This window comes from Vigna angularis, chromosome 3 (assembly GCF_016808095.1).
Source record: "Vigna angularis cultivar LongXiaoDou No.4 chromosome 3, ASM1680809v1, whole genome shotgun sequence".
Taxonomy (NCBI): Eukaryota; Viridiplantae; Streptophyta; class Magnoliopsida; order Fabales; family Fabaceae; genus Vigna; species Vigna angularis.
The window spans coordinates 6,452,401-6,464,168 of record NC_068972.1 but is presented as its reverse complement, the minus strand read 5'-3'; the positions used below and the strand labels follow the sequence as shown (position 1 = coordinate 6,464,168).

The 11,768-nt window shown below is 30.9% G+C and overlaps 1 protein-coding gene across 1 annotated transcript; it reads right to left on the bottom strand.

The window, feature by feature from the left end:
- Window positions 1–8,109: 8,109 nt before the first annotated feature.
- Window positions 8,110–10,823, bottom strand: LOC108325758 (cytokinin hydroxylase). The gene is made up of 4 exons (XM_017558847.2): window positions 10,541–10,823; window positions 10,221–10,450; window positions 9,347–9,961; window positions 8,110–8,867 (listed from the first exon to the last, which is right to left on the bottom strand). Exons 1-4 carry the CDS (start codon window positions 10,821–10,823, stop codon window positions 8,442–8,444), a joined length of 1,554 nt encoding a protein of 517 aa, XP_017414336.1. The 3' UTR covers window positions 8,110–8,441.
- Between the last annotated feature and the right edge of the window lie 945 nt (window positions 10,824–11,768).

The window sequence follows — 11,768 nt, the reverse complement described above, 5'->3', positions numbered from 1 at the left end:
AATTATATTTAGTCAATATGTATTTTATATATTTTTACCGTTTAATTAATGTTAATGCCAATTAATTTTAATCCTATCATTATAGGTTTGTTTTTGTTTGTTATCGTACAATATCTTTAAGCTAAATAATACAATTGTCTAGTTAATATAAACTTTTATTAATAAATTATATCAACTAATATAGACACCTTTTTTTTAAAAAAAATAAAAAATTTTAGGACTATTATTATTTTATATGTTCTTTCAAATAAAATTAATGTAATATCTTCATAAAACCATATTAGAAGTAATCATGAGTTAGTAAAAATCCTTTTGTTCTTCTTTTATATCTTTTCCTCCAACGACACAATCTCACCACTCATCCCAACGAGTCATAAACATTTTATATATAAAAAAATCAATATATTATATTCAATCAAAAATATGAAAATAATAAATATATAAGTTTTTTTTATATATTATTTTTTGAACTTATTCCCAGCAAACCTCAAGAAAATCTCATCCTAAAACCTAGAAGGAAGATTATATTCTGAAAGCATGCACTAAATTTTTCTTTATCTTATCTCTACGTGTTTGTTTTCACTCCTATAAACCTAAAGTAGGACTAAGTTTATTTTTTTTTTTCCATTCTACAACTCGACGTGAAGCGAATCTGATGACCCTTCTCTCAAAAACAACATCTGAGTGCTCCTTAGCCAAACTAGGTATCCAATATCCCTTTCTTTTCATTCATACGAAACAAAAAACTAGTGGACGTCCATTTTATTGAAAATGACATTTGTTTTTTTCAAAGGTTTTATCGAAGTCCAAGATACAATAAAATAAACCAAACCCTAAACGACGTAAGCGTATCAGAATGTACGAAATCACTTCACAACTATACAGTAACAATTATTGCACACTTTAACGTTAGCCTATCAAAACGTGGCTTCTAGTTCATTCCCATACTTTTGTCTTCATTTTTCACTCTCTATATCAATACTCGTTGACAAGGACTAAAACACACCCACACACACCACGCATATACACATTATTTTACACATTTCATTATTTGAATTTTTACAACATTTTATTTTTTGTGGATTGGATAACATTCCACTTAAGAATACATGTAGATGATCATCAACTTTCAACACGGATATCAGAACACTCTGTGTGACCTTTTTCACTAACATTATATTGCATGCGTGAATCTTGTTTTAAATTTTTCACGATTCCTTCTTTATTTTATGCGCACTCTTTTTTTCTTCTTTTTCTGTGTACGGGGGACAGAGTTTGTTCTTTAATAAAGTGTTTGCTATTTTTTAAATAAATCATTCATAGTTTCTCTTTAATATGATGAGTTCAATCTTTGCTGCTAATATTTCTTTCTTAATTCATAGTTTAATTAAATTAGTAAGACGTAAAACGACCTATCCTACTTCAAAGTCAAAAAACTTCAAAAGAAAAATAAAAAAGCTGTAATTAAATATAAAATAATTTTTAAACCTCCAATCAGAACGATAACAAAGCTAATTCTAAAAGTGACTGTGGGAAGATAGTCTCTGTTCAAACAGTTGAAATTAGGTCCACAAGGATGGGCTTTAGTCAACCACACGGTTTATTAGAAACTATGAAAATAACAAGTGTGAAGCATAAGGTGATAAGCTGCTGCGTAAACAATAACTCTACCTTTCACAGCAGATAATCTCTTACTTCTTTCATGTTCCAGCTCTCTAATCAAAATTGTTCAAAGGATCAAAGGGAATTAAAAAGAAACATAATTATTAATTGCTTATGCGATATTTGTTACTAATATAAGTATAAGTCGAAAATTTTATATTAAATGAAAATGAAAACGTTTAATGTTATATAATAAAACACAAATTAACTCTTATGAAAGTGAATTTTAAATCTAATTTAATTTCACAAAACTAACTTGTAAGGTGAAGTTTGCACCACTTATGTATTCTAAAGTGACATTATCTCTAATGGATGTAGGACTTCCAACATATATTTCATGTCAAGATATATATATCTCGAACGTGAGATTAGACATTAATGGATAATATACGGTCCATAGCGAGTGAAACAATAAGTTCAACCAACAATAAATATCGTTATGGATAGGTTGTAACTCATAATTCTTATATCATATATTAAGAGGTGACTTTTAAGTCTAACTCAACTCTACAAAACCAACTTGTAAGATGAAGTTTGTACACAAATTAGAAATAGTACTATATCTCATATATGGATAATCCATATCTCAAAAGTGATCAATCTCCTAACCTATACTACTAAAAAAATTCTAACAATTTTATATTTTGATTTTATTTTGCTTATTGTTAAATACTTTTTTTCTAATTCATTTTACAATATTTACATGTAACATATACATATAAATATTAAATATTATATATAATTTAGCTTTATATGTTCAATTATTTGAATTTTCAACCCTTTAAAAAAGTTTTTATGACTCCATTAGCACTAAATTAATTATTATTGGATTGAATGAATTTTAGGAGTCTAGGCACATTTCCGGGCCTAATTTAACTTGCACCAATATTTTTTTCAGATAATGTAGAGAAGGCAACTTATTTTTAGCATAAGGTTCTAAATTCAAATATTAAGAATATAAATATTTTTATTTTCTTATCAGCAGGAAAATATATATATATATATATATATATATATATATATATATATATATATATATATATATATATATATAAATAAGTGACGGGGTGATGGGTTCTTAGGGCATTATTTAGAGCCTCTACTTTTTTACAAAAAAACAAAAAAATGGGCACTGAACAGATATGTAACATCCCAAAATACAGTGTAAAACTATATAATAGAATAATCACGTCGATTAATATTACAAATCAGTTTTACAAAATAAAGAACGTACGCTTGTGGTCGAACGGCCTTACAGAAAGACAAGAAAGTTAAAACCGTACAAAATAAGCAAACCCCGACCGAACGGTTTATAAAAAGTCTATACCGGACGGTCAGACCAAAGAAAAGGGAAAAGATGATCGAACGATCATCTTACAACTAAACTAATACACTGACTGAACGGTTCTACTGTTCGGTCTTAACTTCTACCTCAACTAAATTTTCTTCTTCCAACACTTCTTCCAGCAGCTCGTCTCCTTCTGCTCACATCCGCATGGATGATTATTGCAACAGAAAGACAAACGAACTTACAAAACAGACAAGACAGGAAACATAGGTAAGCTTATGTAATTCAATTCAAGTATCAACATAGATTTCACACAATTCAAAATAAACCTCATTCACTTATACATGCAAAGCCTAAGACTAGACTCTGACTGTCCGGACTGTATGAACTCTGTGTAGCTACGACGTCCGTGCACCCGGGTGATGTAGTAACTGGGATACCCTCAACAGCTGCCACCTGAGGTTAGTCCTACCTGTCCAAATTAACCATAAGAACTAGGACCTCCTGCCATTCTCACGCATGATTTACCCTTCTCTAAGTGAGAACGAGTAATCATGGAATATCAGGATGAACCGCCAGCTTAGCATGCCCACATTCATACTTTAACAATTCCAATATTCATTCATGAGTTATTCCTCCACGGAACGCTCGTTCATAATCCAATTCATTTCGTTTATATCATATTTCATCATCTTTCATTAACAAGACCTCAATGAGATCAATTTGGAATAAACATCTCTCAAGATACCAAATGTCGAACGTTAACTTCGACTCTGAACAAGATCGAACGGATCAAAACCGAGAGATGGAATCATTGGTTTTAAGAAAGGGAGTAATTAACATAATAGTTCTCAAGAACGATTAGGAATCAAACGTTTATTTACTAGGTGAGCCAATTGAATGAACTAACTCCCGAGTTAGACCGAACGCTAATAGGCCTAGGCCGAATACTAAGACTCTAGGCTGAAACCAATTTAAGACAAACACCGTGAAAACCTCAAATACAGGTAAAGAATTGAATCAGGTGAATAAACCGAACGTCAATAAATATACTTAGCTTTTGAATGAGTTAAACATCAAGAACAATCAGAATGTCAGTCGAAGACCGAGCACCGAAAAGGACGAACTAAACCGAACGTCAATAAATATACATAGCTTTTGAATGAGTTAAACATCAAGAACAATCAGAATGTCAGTCGAAGACCGAGCACCGAAAATGGCGAACCCTATTGAGTTTGAACGAACGTTCTTATGTATATATATACATATATATATATATACATATACATATACATATATATATATATACATATATACATATATACATATATACATATATATATATATATATATATATATATATATATATATATTTTTCAGAAAGGAGAATGAGTACCTGGTGTAAGACCGAGCACTTACTCAGCACGAGCGCTTGGTGGAATACCGAGCACTACTCAGTACGAGCGTTTGGTGTAAGACCGAGCACTACTAAACTTATAAGAGAAAGGCTTGATAAATATAATAAGATACCATTTTGAGTAGTGTTTAAGAACAAACGAAAATATACAAATACTTGTATATACTTAAGTTTATAACTGAATACCAAGGAACAACTACGTTTGGCCGAACGCTCATGCACCGTATTACAAAACGAAGACGCTCGTCCTCAACTAGGATTCTTCCCAAATGAAAGAATCCAATTCCAACCAAGTTCACTAGAAAAATCGAACAGTGAAGGACCGTTCAGTGACGAACGTACACTTTCATAGGGAAATTTCATACTAGAATTCTTTATATCAATTCATCTTTCAACATCCATTTTCATAAAGTCAAACATCCATATCATAGTAAATAATCATATTTCATATAGTCAAAACATATCAACAATCATACTTCATATACATTCAGCCACTCAACAAACATGCATTCATTAGCAACGAACGTAAAAACAAACATACAATTAAATTATATAAGTTCCCCTTACCTCTAAGCGTGACCGAACGTTCATAGAGACAGAGTACAGTTTCACCACTACAAGTCCTTCTACCTCAACGCTCGACAATTTTTCCAACTAAACCAAGTAAAACCAAAACACTATCAGAACCTCTCATTTTAGAGGAGCGATCAACACATGAAACCAGAACTTGGTTTGCATGTAAAAGAAAACGCAGGACTAAGTGAAAAGAAGAACTTACTAGTCCAGAACCCAAAACCGATCGGCTCAAACTGAAGCTCTTGACACCGGAGGAGTAGAAACGGTGCCTGAATGGTGATCGGAGGAATAAAAGGTGAGAATTTCTTATAGAGAAGTAAGAGCTTTTTAGAGAGAAGGAGGAGAGAATGAAATTTTTCAGAATCTGGAGAAGAAGGGTGCATGCAGAGAGTGGCGTGAAACTTTAAAACTTAGAGTTTTTCTTCCAACGTCAAAATCGAACGTCCACTCAGCTACTCACACCTGTCTTCCACCCTCTGATTTGTCGGGCTTTCTTCTTGACACGTGAAATCCACCTTGAGTGGATTTTAATTGAGTGGATTTTAATGGCTTTCACAATATATAGCATTGGATGTTTGATACGAGGTTGGTATGAGTTTGTAATGATGATCGATCCTACTCATGCATTCATTGCTTTGCTGGTTAAGTTGTCCAATCACTTCATCAAATTTATTCCTTGATTTTCATTTTTTATATAAAATTATATAATTTAGATTTTGTTTATTCTTTATACAATTTATTTTACTTTATATATATATATATATATATATATATATATATATATATATATATTTCATATATGTATATTTATCTATTTATATTTTAATACATTTTCGATATATATCTTACTCAATTTTCTTAATTGAAATTCCCTGACAAGTTATATAATCAATATATTGAGATTATTTATTATAATTTTTATTAATATATTTTAAAGTAATGATAGAAATTTTTTTAGAAACACTTACTAGTAACATTTTTTAAAATTTCAGCATATTAAAAAGTTAGATTTTAAATAATTAAATAAATTTGTATTTTCATATCTAGCTAATAGTTTGTTTTATACATTATTAGTAATTTTTATTTTTATTTTCTTCTATGGTGTATCAATTATGTTCTTAAAAAATATTGATTAAGTAAATAGTCTTAGAACAAGGTTATAACTTAATGGTTTGGATAAAAATGTTATTTTTGTCAATATGATTATATTAAAAAATAATGATCATAATATTTGTTCTAATAATAAATTTGGTTCTTTTTAACTTATAAATTGCTTTTAAAATTTTACAAAACACAATTTACAAAATATCTACGTTTTATCACGAGAGTCGAGATCAATCTCTTTCGAAAGTTAGATGGTACCTTTCACAACTACATGGTGTTATTTATAGAATGAAAATTAAAAAATTGAAAACAATTATCTGGGATAAAAAGGAAAATGTAAACAATACTATACTTAGAAAAGTGTTGTAAATTTGTTTTTGAAAATCTTAAAAAAAAAAGAACCTATAACATTCAACATATATCAGGTGTATAATTCAACTTATATCAGGTGTAAATGTTATTCTACTTGTAAAATATTTATTTGTTATTTATCTCTTTCTCAAATCTAACTTTTTTATTGTTTATTGAATAAAATGTTATAATTGATAAATTTCATGAATATTTACAAACTATTCGTAAGCGCTTTCAATACCAATTATGCAATAATAAGTGTCAATAAAATAGTTTAATATTTAAACTTTACTACTCATTACATTTATTTTTATATTTATTTTTATTTGTTCCTATCGGTTGAATTTATTTAAAAATATTGAGTTATTTCATCACATTATGTTATGTGAAATCATTATGAAAAAATTCCAATATAATATTTTTAGTGATTTTTCATTATTTATTACTTTAATGATTGTCGTTATAATTATTATTATTCTAATTTAAAATATAATATAAAAAAACTAATCAATTTTTTGTATACCATAAAATTATAATATGAAACTTTTTTTTCTCAGAAGAACTAACAATAGCTGAATGGTGACTAATGCTTCTTAATTGTAATATTTTTGTAACATAAATAATGTTTATTTAGTTCATTTTTAAATTATTAATCATGATTAACAAATCATCAAACACAAATTCATAATTATGTATGAATTATTGACACGGGTACCCGAAAAAATATAAGTACAGTACATTAACAAATATATTAAAGAAATTGTTCTTTTTAATAGATTCATTAAACCTATTGCAAGATTAACCCTGTATGGAAAATTTTCTACAAATTGGACATTTGTCAGTTTATTATCCTATAATATACATTTACATTTTAAATAGTAATTACTTCAGTGTAATGAATCAACAACTAACCTTTTATTTTGGACGTTACAAGAACATTAAGTAATAGTTTATTTGATTAATTTTATACTTTATATAACTTTTGATGCCGTAAGCGTAAAAGTTTGGCATTTGGTATCAACTATAATATAGAAAGTGACGGACGGGAAATGATGAAATTACTCAAAAATTTCCTCAGTATTTCTTAATTTAATAGTTTTAAAATTATTTTAAGGTTAAATGCTTGACATTAAATTTTTTACACATTAATTTTTATATGCACATTTTAAAATTATTTTACAAACTATAATGCAAATATTCACTTTTGTAAGACAGGTCGCAGTTCTGAACCAATGCTACATGGATAATTATCAAAATATGAAATTTATTTTATGGTGAACGTGATTATTAATATAGGACCGAATCCACCGGTTCAATTGAGTACTATTACTCCAATCATTAGCTTGAAAGTGAAACATCATCCGTACCAATTAGGAACCAGAAATTCATATATTTAACTATTCATTATAATTTTTGTCGTGTGAGATATAAACTTTGATATTTTTAATCAAATCAAAAGTATATTTAAGCTTTTCATAATTTACATTAATTTATTATCAATATATAAATTAATATTAAAAACAGATTTATCATATATTACGGATTTATAAAAGGTTATAAAGTTTGGTTTATTGGTAAAGTTAGAAAGTGAGAGAGAGAGAGAGTGAGTTAAACTCATCATCTAGAAAGTTACTATAATGAATAAGTTAGAAATAAGATTAAAAGATATGAGAAGTTGAATTCTCCCACTAATACAAATATGATTCTTTTTAAAAACATTCATGTTACATCGGAAGTGCTTACAATGACTGGAAGAATTTAAAAACAAGTTTGAGCACGTGCTGGATAAACGTAGCTAGGGATGTATATCTAATGAGCTAGATTCCATGCATACAAATATATATTGATAGAGAAATGAGGAGTGCAAAGGAGCAACAGTATAGAGATCTTATGAGAGATATTTGAGGTTGTAAAATAAAAATCGTGAATACACTTAGATGGATGATAGGAAGCATAGCTGGGCGGTGGTGAGGGAATTAATCCAGATTCCTGGAAACAATGATGGTAGAATTGGGTTAAAATATGTAAAATGAGTTGAAATATTTAAAGTGGATGAACAATGAGTGGAAGACCATAGCTAGGCCTTAGGGAGAGCATAATAGATGGTGAGTGATTGTAAGCAGGTGAAGTCTTGAAAGTGAACCTAGAGAGAAGAAGGGTTAAAACGATCTTGTACTCCATAAAGGTAAGATTTCTACCAACACACATTCTCCCTCCAAACCCAAAAGGCAAATAACCCATCTTGTGCTTGCATCCACCATTCACATCATTCATGAACCTCTCTGGCCTGAACTCATTCGCATCCTCTCCCCATAGTTCAGGGTCATGGTGCATGGCCACCACATCTATCCACATGTTCGTTCCATCAGCCACCGTTACATCATCCACTTTTATGTCTTCTCTTGCTTGCCTCTGCACGTTTGGTGCTGGTGGGTACAGTCTTAGAACTTCATTCATAACCCATTTCATCTGCATGCAACATTTTTCAATTAATTCATCAGAAAAGTCATCCTTGTAAAATCAAAACACGTGTTGCGTCAACATAGATATTCTGTTCATTCTCTAATGACCACGTGCTGAATTTAATTAATTGCTTATATATTAAATATGAAAAGGAAAGAGACCCTACGTATATGTAAAGTCAATGTTGTAATCAAGTGCCAATTATAAAGACAAACCACGTCAGAATTGGAAAGGCTTCCACTTCACTCTATAAACCAAATAAAGTTATAAAGAAAGTGACACTTTGTTGTGTGTGTGAAGCTAAGTCGTGTTTTGTGGCATCTAAATTCTCACGAGTTAATAGTGCGATTATGACCCAGGGATGGATAAGGAGGTACACATGATACCTGCATCCCAATTATTCAAACAATAAATAATAAATGGAAACTATTTTTTTTTTTTATAATACAAGACAAAATTTATATGTATGTCAGCAATTAATTTACCTTTTTTAAACCAGAGAGCATAGAAATATCAAGTTCTTCAGAGTTCCCCACCACCTCTCGTATCTCATCTCTCAACTGGTTTTGCCAATCTGGGTGCATGGCTAGAAGCAGCAAGGTCCACGTGATGGCAAGTGCTGTGGTTTCATGCCCTCCGAAGAAGAAGGTCTTGCATTCGTCAACAACTTCTCGCGATGTTAACGTCTTACCCGACCTTCCATCCACCTCGTGATTTTCTTGCAGCAACAGACCTAACAGATCTTGCTGACCATTTTTCGTCCCCGACTTCTTCCGAGATTCTATGATCGACAACAAGAGTTCGTCGATTTCTTTCCCGAGTTTCTTCGCCTCTAATGTTTTCTTTACGTTGAAATACTTCCCAAAGGGAACACCTACGTATCGATTGGTCTTAAAAAGGGTCATTTGCAAGGCTCTTAGTTTGTCAAAAACATCTCTTGCATTGTCATCTTTCATGCCAAAACTTGTTCTTGCTATGATCTCTCCAGCCGTTGCTATAATCTCTCTCTCCACGTCGATTTCGGGGTTCCCAGAGTTTATTCGGGTAAACCATCTGTCTATCATTTGATTCGTGGAATCAACCATCATGTTCGCCATGTCCTGTGGATAAAATGCAACAACGAGTCAGAATATATGCTTTTTTTCCAAAGCAGACATCAAACGTTTGACGTCAAAGGAACAATAGAATATTGATTGAACAACAGTCATTGATTTCGGAGTAGTTTCCTGTAGGATAATGTATCCCTACATGGTTATATTTTATGTTTCAAACGTGAAAAACATATTAACTGTATCTAGCAAAAGAGAAAAACTGAACATTGAGTAGAATTGAATGAGTAGTCTCGAAATTTTACGGTACCTTCAAGTTAATGGGATTGAAGGCAGGGGCAACAATGTGCCTGTGACGAACCCATTCGTTGCCCTCAACCATGACCAAACCACTCCCAAACATGGGGTCTCTGTCAGTTCTAAACACACTTGGTTTTCCCCATCGCTTGGCCACCACCACTGTCGACATTTTCTTCAAGAACTCTGGCTCTGCAACGTACAGGAATGGCTCCGTGCCCAACCAGTACACAAAAACTTTACCTACACAAACAAAACCTAAGAGGGGTGTTTGCGGGAAAACAAAAGAATTAAACAAAAAAAATTGCAATGATATTGACACAGTAGGCTTACCATGTGATTTCTGCCAGCTAGAAAAGTAGGGGAAAACGTTAGAGTGTATATCATGAGTGAGATTTGAGGATGCAACTGAAGATTGAATGTTATTCTTTGTTTTCATCTCTTTAATGTTTCCAAGAGGAAAACTTGGGATTGGACCTCCCAACCCACATTTCTTAAGCTTCTTAAGTGTTTGGTTAGGGAAAACCCACCAAGAAAAAGTTAGTATGAAGAGCAAGAAGAGGCAAAGTGCAGCCGAGAAGGCAACAAGAACCCCAGCTAGCCCTAGAGACTCCATCTCTTCCTATCTCTCTCTTGTATGTATTTCTGTATTTTGTAGCACTATATCTCTTATTTCTGTGTATCAGATCTATCTGGTTCAATGTAGTGTTTGGTTGTGTTGTTCGTATTTATAGGAGGCTCATTGAGTAGTAGAATTCGTGGGTTGACTTCTTAAACGAGTAGAGTAGGACATTTGTGATTACTATCCTTTGAGACACTTTGAACATTTTGACCCTTTCATTATATTTGAATATTTTGTTCCCGTTTCGGTCCAACTTTCGTTTTCGTGTCAAACGCATATGTATTGGTCGCATTTTTTGTTTTTGAACATTTTTCGGCTGGACCTCTAAGACTGGACCACATTGGAATTGAGATAAAAACTGAAAAACAAAGTTCTTGCCACAGCTTTTTTTTTTCTTTTTTTCTTCAAACATGAAATATGTTAGCTCATCAATCCTTCGAATTATAAAAAATGTCATTTTAATATTTAAAGTCAGTCCTTTTGAGTCTTTATTTTATCATGAATAATAATTTTCATACCAGTCCGTTGAACAGTAATATGTGAACATTTTTCATTACAGCATTTCATAACACGGTATTCTTTTAAAAAAATATTAATAACCAAAAAGGTTTACAACACCTAATATGCACTGAGAGGGAAAATAAATATAATAACTTTATATGATATATGATATAAAAAAAGAAAAAAAAAACGTGTAATGCATGTAAAATCAAAGCTTAAACATCACTTTTGTTCAGTTTTTAATATGGTCTTGATTTTTTTTAATCAAGTCTTAATCTTTTTTAATGTTGTTCAATTAAGTAATTTTTTATAATGAATAGTTAACAAAGTGACAATAATATATGTCACTTATCCATTCCTATTTTTTGTTACTTTTATAGTTTTTTATATTTTTATTATTTTAAAAAAATTGTTTACGTGGTAAGGTAATATCATGTG

What these genes read in the sequence shown, in the direction of transcription:
- LOC108325758 (XM_017558847.2), bottom strand. Translation starts at nt 10,823, where the DNA reads ATGGAGTCTCTAGGGCTAGCTGGGGTTCTTGTTGCCTTCTCGGCTGCA. An exon ending in TAGCTGGCAGAAATCACATG is followed by an intron (nt 10,451 to 10,540) that starts GTAAGCCTACTG and finishes TTGTTTGTGTAG; the next exon opens with GTAAAGTTTTTGTGTACTGG. An exon ending in TGCTCTCTGGTTTAAAAAAG is followed by an intron (nt 8,868 to 9,346) that starts GTAAATTAATTG and finishes TGTTGCATGCAG; the next exon opens with ATGAAATGGGTTATGAATGA.